The 27,662-nt window shown below is 55.0% G+C and overlaps 2 protein-coding genes across 17 annotated transcripts in view; one reads left to right on the top strand and one right to left on the bottom strand.

The window, feature by feature from the left end:
* CLSTN1 (calsyntenin 1) overlaps positions 1-3,435 on the top strand; it is a 94,774-nt gene extending 91,339 nt beyond the window's left edge. For all 3 annotated transcript variants that reach the window (XM_039474035.2, XM_039474034.2, XM_039474033.2), the window contains 3 exons: positions 1,529-1,664; positions 2,035-2,219; positions 2,700-3,435. In XM_039474035.2, the coding sequence (XP_039329969.2) occupies positions 1,529-1,664; positions 2,035-2,219; positions 2,700-2,897 (519 nt within the window). In that variant the 3' untranslated portion in view covers positions 2,898-3,435. The remainder of the gene's footprint in view (positions 1-1,528; positions 1,665-2,034; positions 2,220-2,699) is intronic.
* Positions 2,924-27,662, bottom strand: part of PIK3CD (phosphatidylinositol-4,5-bisphosphate 3-kinase catalytic subunit delta) — a 108,433-nt gene continuing 83,694 nt past the window's right edge. For 9 of the 14 annotated variants that reach the window (XM_074380033.1, XM_074380032.1, XM_074380031.1 and 6 more), the window contains 22 exons: positions 23,021-23,193; positions 16,811-17,039; positions 16,494-16,723; positions 15,944-16,123; positions 15,457-15,606; positions 14,936-15,025; positions 13,642-13,863; positions 12,846-12,942; positions 12,621-12,751; positions 12,227-12,376; positions 11,979-12,146; positions 11,533-11,654; positions 11,204-11,347; positions 10,925-11,024; positions 10,634-10,812; positions 10,432-10,544; positions 10,183-10,261; positions 9,268-9,435; positions 8,472-8,595; positions 8,129-8,274; positions 7,605-7,737; positions 2,924-6,445 (listed from right to left, as the gene is read on the bottom strand). In XM_074380033.1, the coding sequence (XP_074236134.1) occupies positions 6,308-6,445; positions 7,605-7,737; positions 8,129-8,274; positions 8,472-8,595; positions 9,268-9,435; positions 10,183-10,261; positions 10,432-10,544; positions 10,634-10,812; positions 10,925-11,024; positions 11,204-11,347; positions 11,533-11,654; positions 11,979-12,146; positions 12,227-12,376; positions 12,621-12,751; positions 12,846-12,942; positions 13,642-13,863; positions 14,936-15,025; positions 15,457-15,606; positions 15,944-16,123; positions 16,494-16,723; positions 16,811-17,039; positions 23,021-23,161 (3,234 nt within the window). In that variant the 5' untranslated portion in view covers positions 23,162-23,193 and the 3' untranslated portion in view covers positions 2,924-6,307. The remainder of the gene's footprint in view (positions 6,446-7,604; positions 7,738-8,128; positions 8,275-8,471; positions 8,596-9,267; positions 9,436-10,182; positions 10,262-10,431; positions 10,545-10,633; positions 10,813-10,924; positions 11,025-11,203; positions 11,348-11,532; positions 11,655-11,978; positions 12,147-12,226; positions 12,377-12,620; positions 12,752-12,845; positions 12,943-13,641; positions 13,864-14,935; positions 15,026-15,456; positions 15,607-15,943; positions 16,124-16,493; positions 16,724-16,810; positions 17,040-23,020; positions 23,194-27,662) is intronic. The other 5 variants (XM_074380039.1, XM_010338534.3, XM_074380040.1 and 2 more) reach the window with 4 other exon arrangements.

Below are 27,662 nucleotides of genomic sequence, written 5' to 3'. Positions count from 1 at the left end.
ACAGGGCTCCTGTAGAGCGGGGCCAATAGCAGCAGTACCTGATGCCCTGACTCACAGCCCTGATAATCACAAATGCCAGCCCTTAGAGCATTCCTGGTGGCAGCTATACCGGCTCATTCTAGTGGGGGGTTGCCTTTCCAGCCCGGGGCCTGCTGCAGGCGACACCTGGGTTGGTTGGAGTGACAGGTTGTGCTTGGGGTGGCCTGGGGTAGGGGTGCCCCCCTTTCCCTGGCTGCCTCAGCCTGAGTCGGAGCCTAAGGAACCCTGCAGGGAGGTGACAAAGAGCAAGTGGCAGTTAATGCCTCTCGGGCTTCTCGAGATTTCCCATGAGAGAAACGGGAGGATGCTGTTTATTTATTTATTTTAGAGATGAGGTCTCACTGTGTTGCCCAGGCTGGTCTTGCCTGCCTGGGCTCAGGTGATCCACCCGCCTTGCCTCCCAAAGTGCTGGGATTACAGGCATGAGCCACTATTCCCGGCCAAGGACGCTGTTTTAGAAAGAGCAGCACCCAGGGAACCAAAGGTCCTTTGCATCTGTGCCAGGTCACCGGCCCTCCTGCAAATGAAGCTGAGTCCTCAGCCCAGGCTGAGAGGGGCTCATGCAGGGAACCGCACGGGGCGGGACCAGTGCTGCCAAGGCCAGCGGTGGTGACTCACAGGCCACAATGGCTAGAGGGCAGCTCGCCCTGCCCTTGAGATCATCCACAGACCTAGCCAGCGGCTGCTTCACTACCCAGGTCCTCTGTGGCCTGGAGAAAACAGACCCAAAGTTACTCTTAGCAGTGGAACACCTCGCCATGAACTCAAGAGCAGAATGCTAAATCCGGTGCTGCAGAACCAACACCCGCGTTGTTTAAGCCAGAGCGTAACAGATTTGAAATGAATTTCATTTGCGATTGATGCCGTCTTCCATATGACTGGTTTGAGGGAAAAGGTCTATGCCAGTGCTTCCCCAGCGACCCATGGGGAAGGACCATTGGTTTATTTTTCTGCTCTTGTTTTGGGTATGTTCTTTTATGAAATGCAGTAAAAATGAATTGCGGCCAGGCGTGGTGGTGCTTGCCTGTAGTCCCAGCTACTTGCGAGGCTGAGGTGGGAGGATTACTTCAGCACAGAAGTTCCAGGCTGCAGTGAGCCGTGACCATGCCTGTGAATAGTTACTGCACTCCAGCCTGGGCAACAGAGGAAGACCCAGCCTCAACAAGTAATAATAATTAGGGAAGCGAGGATTTCCCGAGCGTGTGGCGGTATCAGATTGTTGCAGCACTTTCTAAGTGCGTATTACTCTTTTTTTGGTTTGGTTGGTTTTTGTTTTTTTTCTTTTTCTTTTGTTTTGTGTTTGTTTTTAAAGTGCTTCCTCTTTTTTTTTTTTTCTTGTGTCATTTTCCTGTAGCTCCGTTTGTCCCCACCTGCGGTCCAGGAGCCACTCTTGAGTGGCACTGGTCATGTCAGCTGCAGGACTCCACTGTCCGCTCCTGGACAGGCTCAGGTAGCCTGTCTCCAGCGATCCTCTCTCTGTCTGCTGCAGGTGAATGTAATCCACACAGCAAACCCCTTGGAACACGCCAACCACATGGCTGCCCAGCCCCAGTTTGTTCACCCGGAACACCGCTCCTTTGTTGACCTGTCAGGCCACAACCTGGCCAACCCCCACCCGTTTGCAGGTAGGACAAGGGGAGGGAGATGGAGCCCAGATGCCCCGTGCCGTCCACCCTGCCCCAGCCCCACCGTGAGCACAGCCTCCTGCTCAAAATGACCGCCGGGCATTCCCTGTCCCAGTTATTCCCTGTCATACACAAGGGAAGTAAAGCCCTCGAAGGGGACAAATGATGTCACCACAGCCACAGAGCAGAACGTGGCCAGCCAGATTGGAGGCCCGTGCTGAGTTCTTCCTGGTATTTCCTCCTGATCTGTGGGTTCAGGTGAAGCATGCCGTCCAGCCAAGGAGAGGTCCAGGCACAGCCAAGGAGGTTAAGGGCACGGTGGCCCTCTGGCTGAGCGACCTCACTCACACCCCACCCCGTTCTCCCGCAGTTGTCCCCAGCACGGCAACCGTGGTGATTGTGGTGTGTGTCAGCTTCCTGGTGTTCATGATCATCCTGGGGGTCTTTCGGATCCGGGCAGCACACCAGCGGACCATGCGGGACCAGGACACCGGGAAGGAGAACGAGATGGACTGGGACGACTCCGCCCTGACCATCACCGTCAACCCCATGGAGGTAGGAGCAGGCAGGCGGCCGCCAGGGCCTCCGAGAAGCCAGCGTGGCATGGCTCCGTCACGTTCACACACTTTCCGTTGCGTCATCCGCACAGCAAGCCTGGGCGATAGGTGTCTTCATTTCCCAGATGGGTAAACTGAGGCTCAGAGAGGCCTTATTCAAGGCCGTCCTGCTTAGAGAGTGGAGATGAGCTGTGCCAGGGCTTGGCACTCTTGGGTCGTGGTACTCCTGCCAGTTCTCTGGTGGGGCACCTGAGATGCTGTCCCCAGCTACTTTGTATGTGGGCGACTCCGTGGTTGCTGATTGGTGCTTTGTTTTCCCTTCACCTTGAATAAGGTAACTTCCAGGGCCATCCTGGCTGCCCTGTCGCTGGGGAGGGAGACGCTGGGGCAAGTTCTCCTTCCTCTGGCTGTCGAAAGGGGAGAGTGACGGGGCTGTGGGCCAGGCCGGACTCATGGGGCCGTGACTTCTCTTTGCCAGACATACGAGGACCAGCACAGCAGTGAGGAGGAAGAGGAGGAAGAGGAGGAAGAGGAGAGCGAGGACGGCGAGGAAGAAGATGACATCACCAGTGCAGAGTCGGAGAGCAGCGAGGAGGAGGAGGGCGAGCAGGGAGACCCCCAGAACGTGAACCGGCAGCAGCAGCTGGAGTGGGACGACTCCACCCTCAGCTACTGACCTGCGTCCCTGGCCACCTTTGTTTCTGCTTCTGGAGACTCTGCTGTCATCCGTTCTCCCATTCCCAAGGGTCCATGGTGTACAAAGTCATTTTGGCCAGTAGGTGTGCAGACCCCTCCCCGCTGCGATCGTCGCCGTGCTTGGTTGTGTAGGACCCTAGGCTCCCCCCGCCCTCTGCCTGGTTGCTCTCTTCAGTCCCGTGAGGAGCTGCTGAGTCCTCTCTGGCTGCCATCCGGCTCGTGCAGGGGCCTCTCAGCGCCTCGGGCCCCGCCTTTGTGTCTGGAGTCTCCCCCACCGGGGAGAGGACCCGGCTCTCGCGCTCCAGAAAAGCCATGCCAGCTGGACTCGTTGACAAAGGGTAAAAAATGCTCACTCTCACCCAGTAATCATTTTTTTCTTTTTTTAAAAAAAGTTTTTATTTTTTCCAAACTAGTGCATGTATAAATAATGGCAGGATGGGGGTACTGTGTAGATGATTAACTGACTTTTTAATATTTTGTAAATAAATCGGATTCCTGTGTCCTTTGTGCTAGTGTAACCCAGGACTGGAATGTAAAGTGAATGATGTTCAGAGCTCTGAGCACGGGCTCTTCCCGCCGGAAGGCGCCCTCCCTCCCCAGTGTGGCTGGGAGTCAGGGCCACAGGCCTTTACGTGTGCTGCTCGGGAGACCGGATCAGGGACCGTTCTTTGGTAGCTACAAGTAGCTGGGCCTTGCCTTTGGGATTCTACCTGCTCCTAACTTGGTGTGGGTGTGCGGGTGCAGGGTCCCCGGCCCCTTTTCCACACTCCTCCTCCGACACAGCTCCCTGTGCAGCGGCCTGGACTCACCGTGCGCAGCCTTGTGGTTTATGCTTAGATGTACGTTTCCCTGCTGGTGAAAGAGGCATAGACTACAGAAACTGACAGGCGTCCTGCAGACCGCTGGCCACTCCCTCCAGAGACGGCAGAAGTCTTGAGTGATCCATACTCAGAACATCCAGCAGAGACCCGTGGCCCGAAGGCAAAAAGTGCTAGAATTTTCCAAAACGGCCTGTTCTCTCCTCCCCAGAGCCCCGTGGGATGCCTCCTGCCAGCAGTAGGTGGGGGTCAGGTCTCTCTCCCCCAAGAGCCCTGCTGCCTTGCCTGGTGGTGGGAGGGCAAAAGGAGAGAAAACGGGCATGGGCTGAAACCCACACGGCACTTTGCCGTTAATGACATGTAAAATTTTAAGATTTCTAAAATGGGTGGGCAATCATTTTAAATACTGTTCTGTGACCCTGACCGCTCGTTCTGAGGACACTGCCGGCTGCGCTGTGTCGCGTGTGGCCATCCTCCATGTCCCGTCCCTGTAGCTGCTCTGTTTAGACAGCGGACGCTCACGCCCAGGGGATGTCCTCACGCTGTATGTCGCCACGCCACCGTGGTTCCCCTCTGCAGATGTGTATATTGACGATAGGTCAGAAAGTGTATCCGCTACAATAAAGTTCTGGTTCTAACTAACTCCAGTCGGAGTGGGGCTCGTCTTCTCTCCCGTTTTCATTTTAATCCTGCACTCCCTTGTTTCTTTTTGAGCCGAGAACATAAGAACATAAAAAGGCTTTTTTTCTCTCTTTCCATCATCTGCCTTTACTTCTCATTTCTTTCAAGGTTTCACAGAGTGCTGGTCTCCACCCACATCAGTGATACTGAACTCACCTTCCCAACACAGAAACATGAAATGATTTTAAAAAAATAGAAAATACTCTTCTCACCAGGCACACAAGACTGTACACCCAAACCAGAAACGCTGCAGCTGTGCAAAGTATGCTCCCACGCCTGCGCACACAGGCGCACTGAAATAAATAACAACACATGCACGCACGCACGGCTTTCCCCATTTCAGAACAGGCAGACGGTCTGGTGAGTTTCAGCACTTGCCAGGAACAGGCGTGTGGTTGGGGAGGTGCCCCGCGGGTGGCACTGACTGCTGGCGGACCCCTGGTGGATCAAACAGAGCTGGCACCAGAGCCGCTGAGTGGGCGGCTACTTCTGGCTCTGTGGAGTTTTGGAAGACCTTTGAGGGATCAACAGCATCCCCAGGTAGGGCCTGAGTTCATGGCTAACACAGGATCATCTGTGAGCTGCTAAAAGCTCACAGTCCAACCCCCTTCTGCAGAGTTGGCTTCTGCAGGCTGGGGGAGGCCGTGGAACCTGGATTTCTAAAGCTGCTCAATTCCAGGCCTTTGGTTGGAGGCTTAAGGAAGCCTGTACCGTTTCAAACGAAGTACAGTCAGAAAAACAGATCCCAGCACTCCCCTCGTGCTCACATGTCTGCTACCTGAGCACGTTCACAGCAGGTTCCCAAAGGTGGTAGTTCTAGAAGAGATCTGGCCTCATCCTTTTGTTAAAACCTGCTTTCAGAGGAGGCAGAGTGGGCCAGGTGCAGTGGTTCACACCTGTAATCCCAGCACTTCGGGAGCTGAGGCAGGTGGATCACCTGAGGTCAGCCTGGCCAATATGGTGAAACCCTGTCTCTACTAAGAATACCAAAACTGGCTAGGCATGGTGGTGCACACCTGTGATACCAGCTACCCAGGAGGTGGAGCCTGCAGTGAGCCAAGGTCATACCACTGCACTCCAGCCTCGGGGACAGAGCGAGACTCATCAAAAAAAAAAAAAAAAAAAAAAATTTTTTTTTGAGATAATGGCAGAGTGTTTGCCTCTGACCTGCTTTCGCCTTCAAGATGACCGGGGTGAGCTCCACGAGGCCCAGATCTCTTTCGCACGCCCTGAGGACCAGCATGTATTCTGCTTTATAGGGCTGGGCCCAAGCTCCCCAGCCATAGAGGTTTGGTGAGTTGTCTATTATTTTCTTAACCTGCAAACAAAATGCTTTACAGTAGAGAGGTTAGGGAATTCTCGTACCCAAGACCCACTTGAAAAGTGGAAAGCAAGCATCCCTGAATCTAGAGGGTACTCCAGCTGCCTCGGGGAGCTGCCAGAACTCCGTCTAGGAGGACACACAGGGTGGGTTGCATGAGCCGATGAGAATTGGGGTGTCCTGTCGGACAGTAGGCACCAGGTGACCGCCAGGACCCAGGCAGTCTGCTGGGAAGCCTGGGAAGAAGGTTCCCCCGGCAGGACGACAGTCTTTGCTGGGCCCAGATCCACCAGCTGGAAGACTTGGAGGGACAGTCCTCAGCCGAGAGCAAGGTGCAGCCTCCAGGGGCCCAGCGCCGCCGCTGTGCGAAGGAAGCGTTTTCCATTTATGGCTGTTCAGTTCCTTAAAAATGTCAAGTCATAAATAAATAACCAGTGTAAACAAAAGCCCGTTGTGTAGGCTCTTTCCCACGAGGTGCAGTTCAGGCTCTTCAGCCCACCTAGGACAACCAAGGTGCCTGGTCCCCACGGCCCGAGGCCGCCTACTCTGGGGCCTGGGGATGGGAGGAGCCTACTGCCTGTTGTCTTTGGACACGTTGTGGGCCAGCCAGTTCACTTTGGTTTTCCAGCTCTCGCGGAGGGCCTCGTTAAACTTTACTCGGAAGTGCTTCAGCGCCTCCTCCTCTGTTTTCCCCAGTGCCAGGGAATCCTGAAAACACATCACAGCGGTGTCCACGTTAAGGGGCCCGGATCCTGCTCCGGGTGCAGGCCTCTAGGGACTTCAGAGTCACAGCGTGAAGGGGTTAGTTAGCAGACAGCCCCCGGTATCTTGGGAAAAGCTCTCTGTTCCCATCCCACCCTGAGACAGTCCCCAACCCACCCTCAAATGAAGATGCCAAAGACATCTTGGCCCAGAGCCCCCAGGTGCCAGGTGACCTCGCCTGCCCCACTGTAGAAGTGGCTCTGGGAGGAGCATGGGATCAGATGCCACAGGGACTGTCCTGGCAAGCACATGTGGCCCCAGCAGCCTCACTGCCCCACCCCGCCTCCTCACACGGAGAGGACACAGGAAGGAAAACAATACATATGTTTTTGAGACACTCTTGCTCCGTCGCCCAGGCTGGAGTATAGTAGCATGATCTCAGCTCACTGCAACCTCTGCCTCCTGGGTTGAAGTGATGATCCTGCCTCAGCCGACTGAGTGGCTGGGATATGGCGCCCACCACCACACCTGGCTAATTTCTTTTTTTTTTCCCGTCACCTGAGCTGGAGCGCAGTGGTGCGACGTAGGCTCACTGCAGCCTCAGCCTCGTGTTCAAGCAATTCTTCTGCCTCGTCCTCATGAGTAGCTGGGATTACAGGCATACCCCACCATGCCTGGCTAATTTTTTTTTTTTTTTTTTCAGTAGAGACAGGGTTTTGCCATGTTGGCCAGGCTGGTCTCAAACTCCTGACCTCAGGTGATCCGCCCACCTTGGCCTCCCAAAGTGCTAGGATCATAGGTGTGAGCCATCATGCCTTGCCTGAAAAAATACCTTTGAGAAGGCAGAGGGAGCCAGCTCTCATGCAGCCGTCGGGGAACCCCAGAGCCCCTGCAGCCCCTAAGCACAAGTGGGCCGACCCAGAGAGGCTGCAACGCATCGGCCACTGAGCGGGACCACGCTCTGGTGGCTCAGCTGCTCCAGCCACTTCCCCTCCACCGCCCACCAAGCCCACTGCTGGGTCCTGGGACAGCATGAGGCACTTGGAGCTCAGTGCCCTTCGGGGCCTGTTGTACTCAGGGCCCTCCTGGGTCGACCTGCTTCCCATTGCTCCAGAACAGGCCTTGGAAGGCCACTGGTGACAGGAGTCTCCTGCCCGGCACATACCTTGAGATACTGAATGTCTTTGGAGCAGCTGAGCTCAGGCAGGCCTGCCGCCCGCATCAGGGCAAAGAGGTGGAGGAAGAGAAGCCCGTGGCGCCGCAGGATGGTGTAAGCCCTTTCACAGTAGCCCCGGAACCTGCAGGGGTGGGGGCAGAGGAGGTGAGGCTCCAGGACCCCCCAGCCACAGACCAGACAGAGGCCGGTCGCTCTGCCTCCAACCAGCACTTTCCCCGAGGGCACCTGCCCTTGCCCTGGAAATGGACACTTGGCCCCCAGTTCCTCTAACTGACCCCATGCCCCCAGCCAGCCTCCTGCTGCACGACCCACAAACCTGCCCACGCTGCCCAAAAGGGGCACTGAGGTGAAGCTGGAAGCCAGGGGCGTGTTCCAAACCCACCAGCAGCTAGGGCGGGGAGCCAGGTGTGGGGCTGAGAGCTGAGCCCCATCCTGCACCCTGTCTGGGAAGCTCGGCCCCCTCCCCTGGGCCCCACACCAAGGGGCATCTGGTGGGGCTCAGGCACTCTCACCTTTCAAATTTCTCACTATTATTAGTCTTCCCCTGCTGAATCACATGGACAAAGTCATAGGTGAGGATGAACGGGACACGCTCACGGTTGATTCCAAACTTGGTCTTGAAATTCCCCAGAAAGTGGCCAAAATCAATGTGGAACAGCTGAGGGGAGGGGGGAGGGGAGGGGAGGGAAGAGGAGGGGGAGGATTGAGAAGGTGTCAGAGCGGGGAGAATCCAGGGAGACGAGAAGCTGGCAGGACTGAGGGACCCCTACTGCAGAGCTGCGTGCCAGGCAGCAGGGCCAGCAGGCTGGGGCCAGAAGCCAGGTCCCTGCAGCCACCACCAGCACCACCCCGTACCTGCCCACTCTCTCGGATCATGATGTTGTCACTGTGTCGATCGCCGATGCCCAGCACGTACGTGGCCACGCAGTAGCCAGCACAGGAGAGCGTGAACTCCTCGATGGCTCGATCCAGGGCCTCCCTGGGTGGGGAAGATTGAAAACCATGACCACACCGTTCTGCAGCTCCCTACCAAGAGATGGGTTATCACTCCCACTTCCCTTGAATCTGGCCCCATGACCTGCTTTGACCAACAGAACCTGAAGGACACAATGCTGGGCATCGCTTGCAGACGCTGTCCCAGAGCCAAGGCCTGAGGACACCTGCAGATCTTGAACCCTACCCCCTCAACACAGAGCCACCCAGGGAAGGTGAGGCTGCTAAATGAGGCGGCCACACGCAGAGAGGTGTCGCCGACAGCTGGTGTCAAGGCTCCAGGAAGGAAACGGGTTATCTCAGACCCTCCGGCCCAGTTAAGGTACCAGATGAGACTAGCTACGCAACCGATTCTGCGAAACCAGCAGAAGAGCCACTTGGCTGAGCCCAGCTCAAGCTGCAGATCTGTGAGCCAATGGTAAACGGCTGTTTTTTAATTTCCTGTGCTTTGGATGGTGCTGCATAGCAACAGATACTCATACTTGGGGGACAGAGACCCATCTCACCCCAACCCAGACACAGGCTGGTCCCCAACTGAGCCAAGTAGCCACAGCCATGGTCCGAGGCTCCTCCTCGCTCCTTTGCTCTGGCAGGCTAGGTGCTCCCATTCCATACCTCTCAGGAAGGAGAGGGGCCTACCCCTGAGCCTGAAACCCACCCCGGGTTCTTGGACTTCAGCCAGTTGAGCAGGGCGTCCTTGTTGAAGGCGGCTGTGGCTGCCATGTTGCTCTTGTTGAGTTGGATGTTGGCGATGGTGTCTGAGCGGAGGACCACCTCAATGAGGCCGGTGCGGTCTCCGGTGGGGAGGCAGCCATAGGGGGTCATCCTAGGCAAGTGGGAAGAGGGACGGGCAGATGCCATGGTCAAGGGTCATCCCTGAGGCCACTTGAGCCCTGGAAACTCGAGGTGCCCTAAAAGGCCACAGAAGATGCTGCTAGAAAGCAGGGAAGAGGCCAGGTGTGGTGGCTTATGCCTGTAATCCCAGCACTTTGGGAGGCTGAGGCAGGTGAATCATGAGATCAAGAGATCGAGGCCAGCCTGGCTAACATGGTGAAACCCCCGTGTCTACTAAGAAACAAAAAGCTAGCCAGGTATGGTGGCATACGCCTGCAGTCCCAGCGACTTGGAAGGTTGAGGCAGGAGAATTGCTTGAACCCAGGGGAGGTGAAGGTCTCAGTGAGCTGAGATCACGACACTGCCCTTCAGCCTGGCCAGAGATGCTGGCTCCTTGGAGATGACAGCACCAGCATCCAAGGTGCAGAAATCACCAAGGCTGAGCTCACGTTGGCTTGGAAGAGAACGAGCCAGGGGGCTTGGGAGAAGATGCCACTGCATCCCAAGATGGGCTGGGGAGCCAGGGGCACCCAGGCAAAGAAATCAACAGAGCAGGGTACACACTAAGCCCCAGGAGCAGCCTTCCCTCACCCTACTGCCCACTGTCCCCGGCTCTTTCTAGGACAGTCCTTTCCCTGGCTGAGATGGTCATGTCGCCTTTGACAGGGACCCCTCCAGAGGCACAGCCGCTCCGGCTGGGCACAAACACCAAGGGACGATGGGGCGGGAGTGCCCTCACCTCAGGTCCAGCCCCTCCTGCTTCCACAGGACGTCCATGAGCTGGATCATCTGCAGGGTCAGCATATCCTGCCGGAGGTCTGTGCCGCCGGCCAGCAGGAGAAGAGGCGGTGTGAGTTTCTGCTAGGTTCTCTGCTTCCAGCCACACCCACGCCCCTAAGTCCCAGGATTCCGTCTTCTCCACTCCCCCGCTATGATCACCCAGGACACCCCGGGCAGTAGAGGTGGGTGTGGGGAGGCCAGGCCTCACCGTCCCCATTCTTAAAGATGATGCCCACACTGCCGCTGCTGCCGGCCTCCTCGTTGCTATACATGATCCACAGCGGCTTCATCTTGGAGTCCATGAAGGTGCACTGCTCCACGCTGTGGGCCAGAGATCGGGCGGTCACTGGGGCTCCTCCGCCGGCCTCCCGGGGGTGGGAGGAGCCCTAACTGGGGGAGCTTGGGCTTACCAGACTTCAGCCAGCAGGGTGCTGGGGTCGAGAGGGGACTGCAGGTGGGAGAGGGCCTCCAGGTAGGCCTCCTGCCGCATGCACAGGTGCATCAGCTCCTTGGTCTGGGGCTTGGGGGTCTTCTGAGAGCTCAGCTTGACGAAGTCATTCAGGGCCTTCAGCTTGCTCAGTGCTTCCCCCTGGTGGGGAGATGGAGGGCAGCTGTGGGCAGGTCCCAGCCTTGGCCTGGCCCTGGGGATTCTCAGAGGTTAAGGGCCGCCCCTGCCCACCCCCAGGACCCCCGAGCCTCACCTGCTTCATCAGCACCTTCATGTGGTGGGTGCTGCCCCTGCAGTAAGCCTCCAGGATGAGGCCAAAGCGCAGGGCCACTGATGGCACGTGCATCTCGGAGCTGGAGGGGGATGGGAGGGCTGAGCCTCGCCAGGGAGGGCCACGCAGCCCCTTCTGCCCAGCATGACCCAGCCTGGCCAGGACAAACAGGCCTGCTGGAAACGTCTCCCACGGCCCTCCAGGGAGACTCAGGGGCTGGGATTCCCAAAGAAATGGCTGGGGCGGGTTTCCGCTACCCACCGGAGGTGCCAGAAAAGGAAGTGGCCGATCTTGCGGTTGGCCAGGGCCCGGTCCAGCAAGAATTTGGTCAGCTCGCAGTCCAGGTAGGACTCGTACTTGAGCACCTGCACCAGCTGCAGCAGGTACTGGAACAGTTCATCGTCCCTGCAGGGAAGGAGGGCGCTGGGGCCTGGAGCTCTCCGACTTGGGACGGGGGAGGCACCCAGAGGGATGGCAGGCAAGAGGGAGCAAGCCTACAGGAAGTTTCAGGCCCACCCGCACCCATGTGCTGGCAGCCAGGGCACACAGCTGCCCTCTGGAGCAGTGGGGAGCACCCAGCTGGGACTCACGTCAGTTTCCGCAGGGACTTGATGGCAAAGGAACCCACGTGGCAATCAGGGAAGCTGAAGTCCAGCAGCTCTAGGGCGCCCAGGACAGGCAGTTCTGGCCAGGAACACAGCAGGTACAGCATCTGGGGAGAGCCAAGGTCAGGGTTGGGGTCCCTGGGGTCAGGGTGGTGGGCAGCCAGAGTCAGGGTGGTGGAAGGCCAGGGTCAGAGTGGGGACTGGCCAGGGTCAGGGTGGGGGTTGCCCAGGGTCAGGTAAGTGGGCAGGGTCAGGGTGGTGGGTGGCCAGGGTCAGGGTGGTGGGTGGGCCCGGGGTCAGGGTAGGGGTGGTCGGGGTCAGGGTGGAGGTGGGCCAGGGTCAGGGTGGTGGGTGGTCGGGGTCAGGGTGGTGGGTGGCCAGAGGCTGTGTTCTGCCCCCAGCTCCATGCCCAGGTGCCCCTCCCCACCCACCTGGGCCACATCCTCATGCTTGTTCCACTTGGTGACCAACAGCAGCCGGGCTAGCGCCTCCGGGAAGCGCTCCTGGACTTCATGCCGCAGCTTCCACAGGAGGTCCTTCTCGTGCTCATACAGCTCCCCACACCCCCGCCGCTCCAGGATTTCCCGCAGCTGCAGCTGCTGAGGGATGTGCGCAGGGGTGAGGGCTCCGGCTCCCGGCTGGCTCCATGCTCCACACCCCACACCCCTACCCCGCTCACCTCCTCCTCCGTGACACGCACACACTCGCTGTGCCGCCCCAGCTCCAAGATCTGCAACAAGCAGCTGCCCTCAGCGTCCTCGGGGCCTGGACCAGCCCAGGCGGGATTCCCAGGCAGGGCGTCTCCACCCCGATCATCCTCGAGGGGGTGCTGTCCCGGGCATGGAGGGACAGCCACAGCAGCTCTGGCCTCCACCCATCAGATGCCAAGAGCATCCCTCCCTCCCAGCAGCTGTGACCACCGAAAATGTCATTAGACACTGTGCAGCGTCTCCACAGGCAAAATGGCCCTTGGAAAGGCCCCAAATATGCCTGAAAAGCTGAAGAGCTCCAGGAGTGGGGCAAGGAGGGCTCTGCGTCAGCCCCTCAGCCTCATGTGGCGGGGCCCCACTGACCTTCTCCAGGGACGGGTAGTACACGGGATACGGGGCCACCTCAGGCAGGCAGATCAGCAGGGCGGCGGCACTGTCTGTGTTGGGGTTACTGCGCACCGTGCCAGTGGGGTTCAGCAGCTCCCCCTTCTCATCTGAACACAGGGGCAGATGAAGTTGTAGAGGGGAGACAGCGTCTCTGGGACCCTCACACTCCCCAAAGCCTCTCCCTCCGGGGCCTGGGCGGACCTGGGACAGAGGGCCACATGTGGAGGCAGCGTTCCCCGGTCTTAAGCTGGTCCTTATAGTCAAACAGCATGAGGTTGGCCCAGGCAATGGGGCAGTCCTGCAGAAGGACAGGGCAGATGAGGAGAGCCACTCAGGGGCCTCCAGACCCAGCTTCCCTGCCCTCCCCCAGGGACCCCACTGAGAAGACCCACAGCCCAGCTAAGGTCTCCCAACCAGACCCCTGGGAGACCCTACGTGGGGAAGGAGAGGAGCTGCTTCTCCCTCTTTCCACTGGGGCCTCCAGTGGTGAGGCCAGCTGACACCTGCTGCTCCCTCCTGTTCTCATCCTCACCCCTACTCCTGGCTTCTTGAGAAATCCCCAAATAGGCCCAGCTCAGCTTAGCGTGAGTCAGCTCTGAGGGGAGTCACATCCTGGGACCGTGACTCAGCGCCCAGCCACGGAGCGCTCCCAGCCAGCCCTGACTCAGACTTTTCTGCTCCAGGTATGATACTGTTTGTCCTTCCAACCCAGGGCACTACCTGCAGGTCCCCTTCCCTCGGGACCACAGCCCAGGCCAGATATTCCGAGGCAGCATGCCCAGGATCCCAGGAGCCCAGGAGCCCAGGAGCCTGGAGGGGTCCCTGGAGCAAGGCTGGTGGCCAGACTGGGGTGGGTGAGGAGGCCGGGGCCCACCAGCAATCCCAGGACCCCCATCCCCTGGCCGAGTGCTTGCCAGGAGGAGGATGGTGAGTGCCCAGCGAGGGGCTGCCTGGCTTTCCAGGGCTTGCACCCCTCCAGGCTGGCCCTGGGACCCACCGCCTTCTTGGACTTCTTCTTGGTGGAGCGAGCCTTCTTGGCTTTCTCAATCACAGCGTAGAGGGCAAAGCAGAGACGGGCCATGCGGGGCAGGTCACTGATGCTGATGTCAAACTCCAGCCGCTGCTTCCACACGGGCTCCGAGCACACGCTCACCTCCGAGCTGGACACCGTCTTGCACAGCATCTCGTTACCGTGGAAAAGCCCGGCCTGCACCACCAGCTGTGGAAGGTGCCAGAACGAGGGGTGAGGAGGCAGAGGCCCAGCCCCCTCCCCTCCCCTTAAGGAGGTGTGACTCTCCCCTCGAATGTCCTCAGGTGGGTCTGAACTGTACGTCCCAAGCGGAGGAGGTGGCACGGCACGGGGAAGGCCTGAGTGGCACGAGTGGCCCTGGGGTGAGAGAAGGTACCACGGGCTGTGCATGGGCACTGGTCTCAGCTCTCCCAACTCTGGGGACCTCAGGGCATGCCCATTCCCCACTCTGGGCCTCAGTTTCCCCATCAGGGATCAGGAACCCCAGGGACCCTTGCTCTAACATGCTAGGGCTCCCTGTACTTCTCAGATTCCCATGAGCCCATGTGGGTGGGGATGGACTTTTCCTGCCACCTGACGTCCAGACCCCTCCAGTCCCACCTGATGCCACCCGGGAAGCCCCTCTGATCCAGTCCCTCATTCCTGCCAGCAGAACCCAGACCTGCCCTGCTTATACAACTTCCCCAGCGAAACCCGCTCCAGGCAGGAGAGCCAGCCGCTGAGGACTCAGGTGTCATGTCCCGCCCACAATGAAACCCACGCCTGCAGGCTGCTGCAAGGGAGTGTACGGACGTGTGAAGCAACTACAGCGACATGCGACATGCGGCAGCGAGGTGGGCTCAGCCCCCAGGGTTGAGGCGGTGCAGCCCTCACAGGCTGCAGACACCGCCCGGGTCCCTCCTGGGAGCGCTGAGGCCCCCCTGTCCAGCTGGAGCCCCTCTGCCATGCCCCGCCCCTCCCCCAGCTCTGCGGTCTCCATCCCTAGGCCGAACCTGGCCCCACAACCTCCACCGAAGCCAAATACCCAGAACACTGTTCGGCCCCAAGTTTCTACGAATCGCATCGGCCTCCGGGGCCGCTGGCCCGCCCCCTCCCCACTTCCTGTTTTCAAGCAGCTCACAGAGCTCCAGGCAGAGCTGCTGGGTAATGTGGTCAGGTGGCTTTCATGTGATGCCCCCCTTCCTCTGCTGCCCCTCCAGGATGCAGCCACCTTGTTTGTGTAAAAACACAGCGGCTCCCCCACCTATCCCAGGAGCCCCACCTTCATCCGCTCGTCGGCGTTCACTTTGCTGCCCTGGATGAGCTCGATGCAGAACGGCTGGTCCAGGGACCACAGGGACACAGAGGAGGGCTGGGGGCCGGGAAGCAGGGCTGTTAATTCGGCTCAAAGCACGGCTCGTCTCCCTGGCCCATGGCGAGGCCCGTGACCACTCGGGGGCGGGGTGAGAGGGTCACAGGTTTGCGGCCAGTCTTGGGGCCCTGTCCACAACGCTACCCTTTACCAGAAAGCCCGCCATGCACGCTCCCCAGGGGGCCCCGACACCCCTGAATTCTGCAGAGGAGAAGGGCAGCGGTGAGCCACGCTGCAGGCTGCCCCCCAACCCCTGCAGCCCCACAGGCTCCCAGCCCAGTACACCAGTCAGCTGTGCTGGCTTCCCCAGCCCAAAGCCCCAACTCTGCATACTAAGTGCCCCTGGACCCATGGCCAGTGGGGCACCTGGCGTCAGACGCCAGGCGGGAAGAAGGCGTGGCTGGGGGGGGAGGCAGGAGGCACCATCTCACCTTCTTTGCAGGAATGGGAGGCGGCTTGGCGCGAGGCTTCTGGACCTGGGGGGTGGGGTTGCTCTGCTCATCGCGCATGGCGAGGATGGAGGAGAAGTGGACCATGGTCAGGTGAGGGGTCAGCCCGCTGTGCAGGCAGCTGCAGATGTACTGAGACGGGGTGCAGGGTGAGCTGCCGGTGGGGCAGTCCAACCACTCCCTGGACCCCAGGATTCCCAGGACCCCTCAAGGTGCCCCCTGCCTATCCCAGGCCTTGTGGGAGGAGAGGGCTTCCTGCTGGTGTTTCCTGCCCTGCCTCCACCTCCTGAACATGGAGCCCCTCCTTGTGCTCTCATAGAGGGTAGCCCTACAAGGGGATGCTCTGGCAGCGACCCAGAGGCCTGGCTCAGCAGGCTCCAGATGCGCCCAAAGGTCAGCGCCCCGTCTCCCACCGAGGCCCCGTCGGGGCAGCAGCAGCCCAGGGCACAGACGGCCTCAGCGGCCTCACCTGGAACTGGCAGAGCGGGTAGCTGCCGTACAGGTACTCGTGCCTGCCGTTCACCTGCAGCGTGTAGTCTTCTGGCTGCTCCACCAGCGGCTGCCGGAACACCGTGGACTTCTTCCGCAGGGCACAGGCCATCAGCGCCAGCGGCACATCCTTGGTGGACACCTGGAAGGTGAAGCTCTCCTGCAGGGAGGAGGAAGGTCAGTCCTCTGCCCTCGAGGCCCCATGGGTTTCTGGGGTGCAGGGTCAGGATGCCCATTTGCCCCCAAGGACAGGGTCTGGGGAGTTCACGGATGAAAGCCTATGGCCGACACCAAGAAATATTTGTTCAAAGAATGTCCAGACCAACGCCCAACACCCCACACCATTTGGTCATCCTGCCACATGGAGCTTGCCTGGGGGGACGTTCAGTTGAGCCCCACACATGCACAGACACCTGGCAAACACCATCTGATGCCACTGGGGGGGCTTGTGGATGACTGAGGAGTTTCTTGGAGGAAGCGCTCCCCATGGACAGAGCAGCCTGGATGCCGCAGGCCACACACGGGCTCACCTCGCTGCCCTCAAACTTGACATTGACCAGGAGGGCCCGGTTGGGGAGCCGCAGGGTGCCGGGCCCCCAGGTTCGAGCCGAGGGCTCCAGCTGCAGCGGGAAGCTGTACTGCAGCCAGGCCTCCCAGCCCAGCTGCTGCCTGCGCGCAGCCGCCTCCTCGCAGAACTGGCACATCTTGGTACGAAAGTCGTTCACTTCTGGGTCGCACAAGGAGTCAAACTCGTGGAGGCCTGTGAGGCGGGGGCAGCCAGGTCAGCAGACAGACAGGGCGGGCAGGGCAGGCCAGCCCGGCCACGCAGCCCACCCCGCAGGGCTACCTTTGCCGATGAGGAGGCTGATCTGCGAGTTGATGAGCTTCTTCACGCGGTCGCCCTCGCGGGCCACCAGGCGCAGGACGGGCAGGAAGGGCTGCACGTCGCACAGCCGCCGCTGCTCATCCTCCAGCTCCTGCTGCTCGGCCGTCTGGTTGATGCAGGTGAACACATAGGCCTCGGGGCCGTTGAGCATGTGGAAGAGCGGCTCGTACTGGGCACGGTGCCATAGCAACTGGGGGGACAGTCACCAGTCAGCCCCTCCACCCAAGGCAGCCCTGGGAGGTGGGAGGCGGAGGGCAGGTGGAGGGCTGGCCCCCAGCCTGGGGCGGTCCAAACCTCCCAGAGGGCAGAGGCAGACCCCATGATCTGCGCTCTCTGCAGCCCCCTGGGCACTGACCATGGGTGAACAGGCTTCTCCACGGCTGCCCTTCTGTGGGGGAACCTGGGAGGTGCTGAGATCTGGAGCTGGCTCCATGTCCTGCAGGCTCCCCTCCAGAGCGCAGGACCACCCTAGGTCACTCCAGAGACGCGCGGCCATGATCTTCACGCAGCCCAGCTAACTGTCCTGGGGTTCTTCAACTACTTATTTTATTTTTTAGATGGAGTCCCACTCTGTCACCTAGGCTGGAGGGCAGTGGTGCAATCTCAGCTCACTGCAACCTCCACCTCCCAGGTTCGAGTGATTCATTCTCTTGCCTCAGTCTACTGAGTAGCTGGGATTACAGGTGTGCACCACCATGCCCAGTTATGTTTTTAAATTTTCATTTATTTATTTATTTATTTGGTGCCGTGACTCTGATCCAGCTAATTTTTTTTTTTTTTTTTCCCCAAGCAGAGCTGAGATTTCGCCATGTTGGCCAGGATGGTCTTGAATTCCTGACCTCAGGTGATCTGCCTGCCTTGGCCTCCCAAAATGCTGGGATTATAGGCATGAGCCACCGTGCCCGGCACACTCTGTTTTTTTTCTTTTTCGAGACAGAGTTTGGCTCTTGTGGCCCAGGCTGGAGTGCAATGGCACCATCTCGGCTCACTGCAACGTCCACCTCCCGGGTTCAAGTGATTCTCCTGCCTAAGCCTCCCAAGTGAGTAGCTGGGATTACAGGCATGCGCCACCATGCCTGGCTAATTTTGTATTTTTAGTAGAGACAGGGTTTCTCCGTCTTTAAAAAAAAAAGAGAGAGAGACAGGGTTTCTCCATGTTGGTCAGGTGGGTCTCAAACTCCCAACCTCAGGTGATCTGCCCATCTCGGCCTCCCAAAGTGCTGGGATTACAGGCATGAGCCACTGTGCCCAGCAACCCTGATTTTTAAATGTTGACAACAAACTCAGAAATATTTAACACAGCCAGGGGGCCCAAAGAGAACTCTCCATGGAGTGTGTGACCTGGGGTGATGGGCCTTCAGACCTCCCACAGCAACAAGCAGTTGAAAGGTGCTCACCACTGAGTCACAGAGAAGACAGGGAAGGAGGGAAGGTCCCAGTGTTGCAAGGGGAGACCTCCAAGATACAGAGCAGCACGTGTGAGTCAAGCCCATTTCCATTAAAGGAAAAAAAACCCCCCGGCTGGGCACGGGGGCTCACGGGGGGCTCACGCCTGTAATCCCAGCACTTTGGGAGGCAGAGTCGGGGGAGATCACCTGACATCAGGAGTTTGAGACCAGCCTGGCCAACATGGTGAAACCACGTTTCTACTAAAAATACAAAAAATTAGCTGGGCGTGGTAGTGCTACGTGGAGTAGCAAAATCCTAGCTACTAGGTAGGCTGAGGCAGGAGAATCTATTGAACCTAGGAGGTGAAGGTTGCAGTGAGCCGAGATTGCACCGCTGCACTCCAGCTTAGGCAACAAAAGCAAAACTCTGTCTCAAAAACAAAACAAAACAAAAACAAAAACACCCTAATAAACATATCCCCCCCTCAAAAAAACACTCTAATAAACACCTCGATCAGCATAGACCAGGGGTTGGCAAACCACCCCTTTCCTGGCCACATCCACCTGCCATCTGATTATCCTCACAAAGCCAGGCCCTTCATTTGCATATCACCCAGGGCTGCTTCCCAATGGTAGAAGAACTGAATTATTGAGACAGATAACAGAGCCAGCCAGCAACGGCTAAAATATTTACTCTGTGACCCCTAAGATAAATACGGCTCTGAAGAATTTAAACCAAATTGAGATGCGTGTGTTATGCCTCTGCACTGTTTGAATTTTAATAACTCACATGCACAGCTCTGTAAATGGAAAAACAAGACTGATTTAGATATCTAGGTCAGGTGTGGTAGCTCACTCCTGTAATCCCAGTACTTTGAGAGGTAGAGGTGGGAGGATCACTTGAGCACTGGAGTTTAAGGCCAGCCTGGGCAACATAATAAAACTCCATCTCTACAAAAAATAAAAAATTAGCTGGGTATGGTGGCATGTACCTGTAGTCCCAGCTACTCAGGAGGCTGAGGTGGGAGAATCTTTTGAGCACAGGAGGTTGAGGCTGCCGTGAGCTGTGATCGTGCCATTGCACTATAGCCTGGATGACAGAGCAAGACCCTGTCTCAAAAAAGAAAAAAAAAAAAAAGTATAAAAATTAAAAACTAAAATGATACCTATAGCTTGGGCAACATGGCAAGGTCCTACCGCTATAAAAAATTTAAAGTTAGCCAGGCATGGTGGTGCACGCCTGTAGTCCCAGCTACTCAGCAGGCTAAGATGGGATGATCGCTTGAGCCCAGAAGGTCGAGGCTGCAGGGAGCTAGGTTTATGCCACTGCATTCTGGCCTGGACAACAAAGTGAGACCCTTCTCAAGCGAAATAAAATAAAATGGTATCTATATAAAGTTAACAACATGAATGAGATGTTGTATCGTTAACTCAGGGAAAAAAAAAGATATGAAAGGTCATAACCAGAATGATCACAAAATTGAAACTAGACAGAGGAGAAACAGGCTAGCCAAAGCATTCACTGCAGCTGCCTCACACGGATCACAAGTCATTGTTTTCCTTTTTCTACTTTTTCTTTTTCTTTTTTTTTTTTTTTTGAGACGGAGTTTCGCTCTTGTTACCCAGTCTGGAGTGCAATGGCACGATCTCGGCTCACCGCAACCTCCGCCTCCTGGTCTCAGGCAATTCTCCTGCCTCAGCCTCCTAAGTATCCGGGATTACAGGCACGCGCCACCATGCCCAGCTAGTTTTATTGTATTTTTAGTAGAGACGGGGTTTCACCATGTTGACCAGGATGGTCTCGATCTTTCGACCTCGTGATCCACCCGCCTCGGCCTCCCAAAGTGCTGGAATTACAGGCTTGAGCCACCGCGCCCGGCCTTTTCTACTTTTTCTTTTCCTCAATTTTATTTTTTTATTTGTGTTTTTGTTTATGTATTTATTTATTTTACAGACAGGGTTTTACTCTGTCACCCAGGCTGGAGTGCAGTGGTGGATCATGGCTCACTGCAGCCTCAAACTCCAGGCTCAAGTGATCCTCCTGCCTCAGCCCCCGAGTAGCTAGGACTACAGGCACATACATGCCACCACACCAGCTGATTTTTTTTTTTTTTTTTTTTTTGAGACAGAGTTTCACTCTTGTTGCCCAGGCTGGAGTGCAATGGCATGATCTCGGTTCACTTCAACTTCCACCTACTGGGTTCAAGCAATCCTCCTGCCTCAGCCTCCCGAGTAACTGGGATTACAGGCATCCACCACCACACCTGGCTAATTTTTGTATTTTTAGTAGAGACAGGGATTCACCATGTTGGCCAGGCTGGTCTCAAACTCCCGACCTCAGGTGATTCACCCACCTCGGCCTCCCAAAGTACTAAGATTAGAAGCATGAGCCACCATGCCCGGCACTAGCTAATTTTTAATTTTTTTATTTTCTGTAGAGACAGGGTTTTGTTGGTCTTGACAAAAAGTTAAGACCATGTGGCCCAGGTTGGTCTTAAACTCCCGGGATCAAACAATTCTCCTGCCTCAGCCTCCCAAGGTGCTGGGATTATAGGCATGAGCCACCATGCCCAGCCTTTTCCTAAATTGCAATGTGTCCATATACCTTTTCCAGTGGAAGGAAAAAGAAACTTAATTTTTAAAGACATCTCCCAGGAAGAGAAGAAGAAAAAACTCTCACAAATGATTCATTTCTTTTTCTTCCCCCCACAACCCCCGCTCCTGATTATAGCTTTTAAAATTCTGGAGTAAGGGCTGGGTACAGTGGCTCACAGCTATAATCCCAGCACTTTGGGAGGCCGAGGTGGGCAGATCACTCGAGGTCAAGAGTTCAAGACCAGCCTGCCCAATATGGTGAAATCCCATCTCTGTTAAAAATATAAAAATTAGCCAGGCATGGTGGTGGGCACCTATAGTCCTAGCTGCTTGGGAGGCTGAGGCAGGAGAATTGCCTGAACCTGGGAGGCAGAGGTTGCAGTGAGCTGAGATTGCACCACCACACTCCAGCCTGGGCAACAGAGTGAAACCCTGTCTCAAAAAATAAAAATAAAATAAAGTAAAGTAAAATTCTGGGATAAGGTCCTGCCCTTCCACAGCCTAAGGCAAGATCCCTCAAGTCCCACACTTAGTAAGGGGCACAAGCCCTCTGGAAGGTCACAAGACGATATCCACCCAATACCATCCACATATTCAATCCTTTGACTCAGTAGTCCATCCTGAAGGTCATTCAATAAACCAAAATCTCTTTCCAAAGATGTTTACTATGGCAACAGCTTTAAAGACAAAAGACCTGTAAAACACTTAGGCAGCCATGGAGGGAGTGTGGTTTCAAAAATGATGGCACATGTGAGCCTGAGCAACATGGTGAAACCCTGTCTCCACAAAAAATACCAAAAAAAATAAAATAACTAGCTGGGCGTGATGGTGCGTGCCTGTAGTCTCAGCTACTCAGGAGGCTGAGGTGGGAGGATCACCTGAGCCTGGGCTGGACTGAGGCTGCACTAAGCCTTGATTGCACTACTGGGCTCAAAAAAATGATGGCATGGTTATGAATAGGATGAAAGCCCATGTGGAAGGCAACCCCTAATCTCATCTAGTAATGAATAAGCAGACAACTGAGTGGAGGGAAACACACACCCTTTTTTTTTTTGAGATGGAGTCTTGCTCTATTGCTCAGGCTGGAGTGCAGTAACACATTCTCGGCTCACTCAAGCTCAGCCTCCTGCGTTTGAGCGATTCTCCTGCCTCAGCCTCCTAAGTAGCTGGGACTACAGGCATGCACCACCACACCAGGCTAATTTTTGTATTTTCAGTAGAGACAGGGTTTCGCCATGTTGGCCAGGATGATCTTGATCTCTAGACCTCGTGACCTGCCCTCCCCAGCCTCTCAAAGTGATGGGATGACAAGCAAGCCACAGCGCCAGGCTCACATACACTGTTAAATGGGTTAAGCTGAACTCAGAGTAGGTGGACTCAACCGAAGTCTTTAAACAACTCATAGACATTATTTATCTTTGGGCTGGGCACAGTGGCTCATGCCTGTAATGCCAGCACTTTGGGAGGTCAAAGCAGATGGATCATTTGAGCTCAGGAGATCAAGACCAGCCAGGCCAACATGGTGAAACCCAATCTCTACTAAAAATTCAAAAATTAGCCAGGTATAGTGGTGCACACCTGTAGTCCCAGCTACTCGGAGGCTGAGGCACAAGAATTGCTTGAGCCTGGGAGGCAGAGGTTGCGACTGAGCCGAAATTGTGCCACTGCAGTCCAGCCTGGGTGACAGAGTGAGGCTGTCTCAAAAAAAAAAAAAAAAAAAAAGAAAAGAAAAGAAAAAAAACATTCCGGGCATGGTGGCTCACGCTTGTAATCCCAGCACTTTGGGAGGCTGAGGCGGGTGGATCACCTGAGGTCAAGAGTTTGAAACCAGCCTGGCCAACATGGTGAAATCCCATCTCTACTAAAAACACAAAAATTAGCTGGGCGTGGTGGCCCATGTCTATAATCCCGGCTACTTGGGAGGCTGAGGCAGGAGGATAGCTTGAACCAGGAGGTGGAGGTTACATTGAGCTGAGATTGTGCCACAGCACTCCAGCAAGAAGAGCGAAACTCCGTCTCAAAACAAAACAAAAACGAACATCATTTATCTTTTAAAATTCTCATCTGGGGAATCCCAAGTCTGAGAAGCAATGCATCTCTCTGTCTGTCTGCCCATCTGTCCGCCTGTCCGTCCATCTGTCTGTCTCTCTCTTAGCACCGAGGTCTGAGGATCAGATGGAGGCCATACCTGCTTGATGGTGCTGAGGTTGGCATTGCGAGACACCGGGAAGTTCAGGTAGACCCCTGTGGGCAGCAGGAAGTCAACCACGACGCTCTGATTCTCCTCCTTGGTCCAGAATTCCATGGGGCAGTCAACCCCAGGGGGCATCCTGTGTTGTTACTTCCTTGATGCCAGCGGTCCTAAAAATGAAGCAATGGCAAAACGGGTTACATCAGCTGGGCCGGGTGAGGCCTTTGGAAGGGACCCCCTGGAAGACATGGGGTCCTGGATAGCAGGAAGCTGGGACCGAGTTCCCGGCCTGCGGGCACAAAGAGCTCGCCTCTCTCAGGGCTCCGCCTGTCCAGGCTTGGGTCTTGTGGCTCCCACCAGCAAATCGTCTTCCCTCAGGAACACACACTTCCACAAAAGCCAGTCATGGCCACCAGCTACAGAAGGGAGACGGCGGGATGGGCGGTCAGGTGCCCGAGACCCAGGAGAACAGAGGCTGTAGGTCTTTGAAATACTCTTTTTTTTTTTTTTTTTTTGAGACAATCTTGCTCTGTCGCCCAGGCTGGAGTGCAGTGGCGCCGCCTCGGCTCACTACAACCTCTGCCTCCTGGGATCAAGCGATTCTCCTGCCTCAACCTCCCAAGTAGCTGGAATGACAGGTATGCGTTACCGCATCTGGCTTAGTTTCTGGATTTTCACCATGTTGGCCAGACTGGTCTTTTAACTCCTGACCTCAAGTGATCCTCTCACCTTAGCCTCCCAAAGTGCTGGGATCACAGGCATGAGCCACCATACCTGGCCCTGAAGTACATTTGAAACAGTCTTACTCTGCTGCCCCAGCTGGAGTACAGTGGTGCCACCACAGCTCACTGTAACATAAATTCCTACGTTCAAGCGATGTTCCTGTCTCAGCCTCCCAAGTAGCTGGGCCTACAGGTGTACACCTCTACACCTGACTAATTTTTAAATTTTTTGTAGAGACAGTCTTGCTATATTGTCCAGGCTGGTCTTGAACTCCTGGGTTCAAGGGATTGTCTCACTTCGGCCTCCCAAAGTGCTGGGATTACAGGCATGAGCCACCACACCCAGCCTCTTTGCATCCTTCTGACCAGAAACCAAAAAGGCTGGTCATATAATAATCTGTTAAAATATTTCAATCATACCAAACCCTCTGGTCATACCCACCCCCAGTAACACAATGTTGCAAAAACAAAGGTCCCCGGGCACCCCCTCTTCCAGGTCCCCTTCCCCTTTCCCCGCCTCTAGCCCTCTCCACTTCAGGCTGGCAGCACCTGGAGGGTGGTTGTTTATCATTTCCATAGATGTTTTTTGTTTTGTTTTTTTTTTGAGACAGAGTCTTGCTCTGTGGCCCAGGCTGGAGTGCAATCTCAGCTCCTAGGATCAAGAGATCCTCCTGCCTCAGCCTCCCTAGTAGCTGGGATTACAGGCACGCACCACCATACCCAGCTAATTTTTGTATTTTTAGTAGAGAAGGGGTTTCACCATGTTGGCCAGGTTGGTCTCAAACTCCTGACCTAAAGTGATCCACCCGCCTTGGCCTCCCAAAGTGCTGGGATTGCAGGCGTGAGCTATTGGGCCCGGCCTCCATGCATGTTTTTATAATTTTATTATACCAACACATATCCACCACAACCAATTCTCGGTACTTCTGCATGCTTTAAAACTGCAGGTGGCCTCGCATGGTGCCTTACACCTGCAGTCCCAGCACGTTGGGAGGCTGAGACAGGCAGATTGCTTGAGGCCAGGAGTTCGAGACCAGCCTGGCCAACACAGCAAAATCCTGTCTCTACTAAAAATACAAAAATTAGCCAGGTGTGGTGATGCACGCCTGTAGTCCCAGCTACTTGGGAGGCTGAGGCATGAGAATCACTTGAACCCAGGAGGCGGAGGTTACACTGAGCAGAGATTGCACTACTGCTCTCCAGCCTGGGTGACAGAGCAAGACTGTCTCAAACAAACAAACAGCCTGCATGTGCACACCGACTCTTCTGGAACCGGCTTTGGGCAATCACTGTCCTTTTCTTTAGATTTACCCAGGCGGGCATAGGTGGCTCTAGTTCACTCTTTTTAATCTCTTGCACACTATTTCACTGTGTAAAGAAGCCACAATTCAAAGAGATCATGTCCTCTGAAAGACCACGGATGGAGCTGGAGACCATTATCCTCAGCAAACTAAGGTAAGAACAGAAAACCAAATACCGCGTGTTCTCATCTGTAAGTGGGAGCTGAAGGACGAGAACACATGGACACACGGAGGAGAACACCACATACTGGGGCCTATCAGAGGCTGGAGGGCGGGAGTGGGGAGAGGATCAGGAAGAATAATTCACAGGTACTAGGCTTAATACCTGGGTAATGACAGAATCTGTATGACGAACCCCCATGACACAAGTTTACCTATATAACAAAGCTGCAATGTACCCCTGAACTTAAAAGTTAAATTAAAAAGAAAGAAAAATGTAACACTTAAGAAAAAAAAAAAAAGGCCAGGCACGGTGGCTCACGCCTGTAATCCCAACACTTTGGGAGGCTGAGATGGATGTATCACCTGAGGTCAGGAGTTCGAAACCACCCTGGCCAACGTGGTAAAAACTTCGTCTCTACCAAAAATACGAAAATTAGCTGGGCATGGTGGTAGGCCTCTGTAATCCCAGCTACTCGGGAGGCTGAGCCAGGAGAATTCCTTGAATCCAGGAGGCGGGAGGTTGCAGTGAGCCAAGATTGTGTCACTGCACTCCAGCCTGGGCGGTAAGAGTGAAATTCCGTCTCAAAAAAAAAAAAAAAAGAGAAACCATAATTTGTTTACCCTCTCTTGATGAAAATGAAGGCTGGTTTCTACTTTCTACTTTTCTTGGTTACTTTTAATAATGCTACTATGTATGTTCTTGAACACATCCCCTTGTGCTCGTCTGAGAGTGCTGAGTGTTGCCCAAGAGAAAGACAACAGGAACCACATACGGAACGTCCAGGGTAGCAGAAGCCACTTTAAAAAGAGTGAAAAGGCCGGGCTCATGGTGGCTCATGCCTGTAATTCCAGTGCTTTGGGAGGCCGAGGTAGGAGGATCATTTGAGGCCAGGGATTAAGAGACCAACCTGGGCAACATAGTGAGAAGCCATCTCTACAAAAAACTTTAAAAATTAGCCAAGCATGGTGGAGCACGCCTGTAGTCCCAGCTACATGGGAAGCAGAGGTGGAAGGATCACTTGAGCCTGGGAGTTTGAGGTGCTCTGATAGATCACTGCACACCAGCTTGGTGACACAGCAAGACCATGTCCCAAAAATAAAAAATAGAGGCCAGGCGTGGTGGCTCACACCTGTAATCCCAGAACTTTGGGAGGCCAAGGCAGTCAGGAGTTTGAGACCAGCTTGACCAACATGGAGAAACCCATCTGTACTGAACATACAGAATTAGTCGGGTGTGGTGGCACATGCCTGTAGTCCCAGCTACTAGGGAGTCTGAGGCAGGAGAATTGCTTGAACCCAAGTGTTGGAGGTTGTAGTGAGCCGAGATCATGCCGCTGCACTTCAGCCTGGGCAACAAAAGCAAAACTCCATCTCAAAAAAAAAAAAATCAAAAAGAATGAAAAGGCACAGATAAAATGAAGTTTCATTATGTATTTTATTTAACCCAATATATCTAAAAGATAGTCATTTTAACATATAATAGAGAAAATTACTAATGAGATATTTTGACATTTATTTTGGTATCGAGTCTTTGAAATCTACTGTGTATTTTACATTTGGAGTGTACTGCAATTTCATTCTAGATTATCATCAGAAATACCTGATCGAATGTAGACCTTATACAATCTACAGGTGAGAAGTAGGTTCACAGACCCAGGTTGTTTTCTGTTCTTTTCTGTTCAGACAGGGTCTCACTGTGTTACCCACACTGGACTGCAGTGGTGCAATCACAGCTCACTGCAGGCTCAACCTTCTGGGCTCAAGTGATCCTCCAGGCTCAGCCTCCTGAGTAGCTGGGACTACAGGCATGTGCCACCATGCCCTGCTAACCTTTTTTTTTTTTTTTTTTTTTTTTTTTTTGAGATATAGGGTCTTGCTATGTTGCCCAGGTTGGTCTTGAACTCCTGGGCTCAAGTGATCCTCCCACCTCAGCCTCTCTAAGGGCTGAGGTGTGAGCTCCTGGGTAGACCCAGTTTCTTCTAAACACATTTAAGGCTGGGCACAGTGGCTCATGCCTGCAATTCCAGCACTTTGGAAGGCCAAAGCAGGTGGAGGTTCAAGCCAGGTTCAAAGGAGGTTCGAGCCAGCCTGCACAACATGGCAAAACTCTGTCTCTACCAAAAATACAAAAAACAAAAAGAAAAAAACCATTTTCCAATAAATGAATCACACAGCAATTTTAAATTAAATGTTTTTAAATTCCATTCCTCACACTATCCACATTTTAAGTGCTCTAGAGTCACGTGTGGCATAACGTACGATAAGTATAAGCACATCATTAACTTTACTAAATATCACCACATTGTTTTCAAGGTGGTGATGCCGTCAGCAATCCCAGCACCGTGGCAAGGTGGTCAATCTCCGGATCTTCATCAACACTTGGTATTGTCAGATTCACTCATTTTTGCCAATCGGATGGGAATGAAATTGTCTCATTTTAATTTGCATTTCTCC

Source organism: Saimiri boliviensis, chromosome 11 (genome assembly GCF_048565385.1).
Source record: "Saimiri boliviensis isolate mSaiBol1 chromosome 11, mSaiBol1.pri, whole genome shotgun sequence".
NCBI lineage: Eukaryota > Metazoa > Chordata > Mammalia > Primates > Cebidae > Saimiri > Saimiri boliviensis.
The sequence above is the reverse complement of the archived record's forward strand: the minus strand, read 5'-3'. Positions and strand labels throughout refer to the sequence as shown.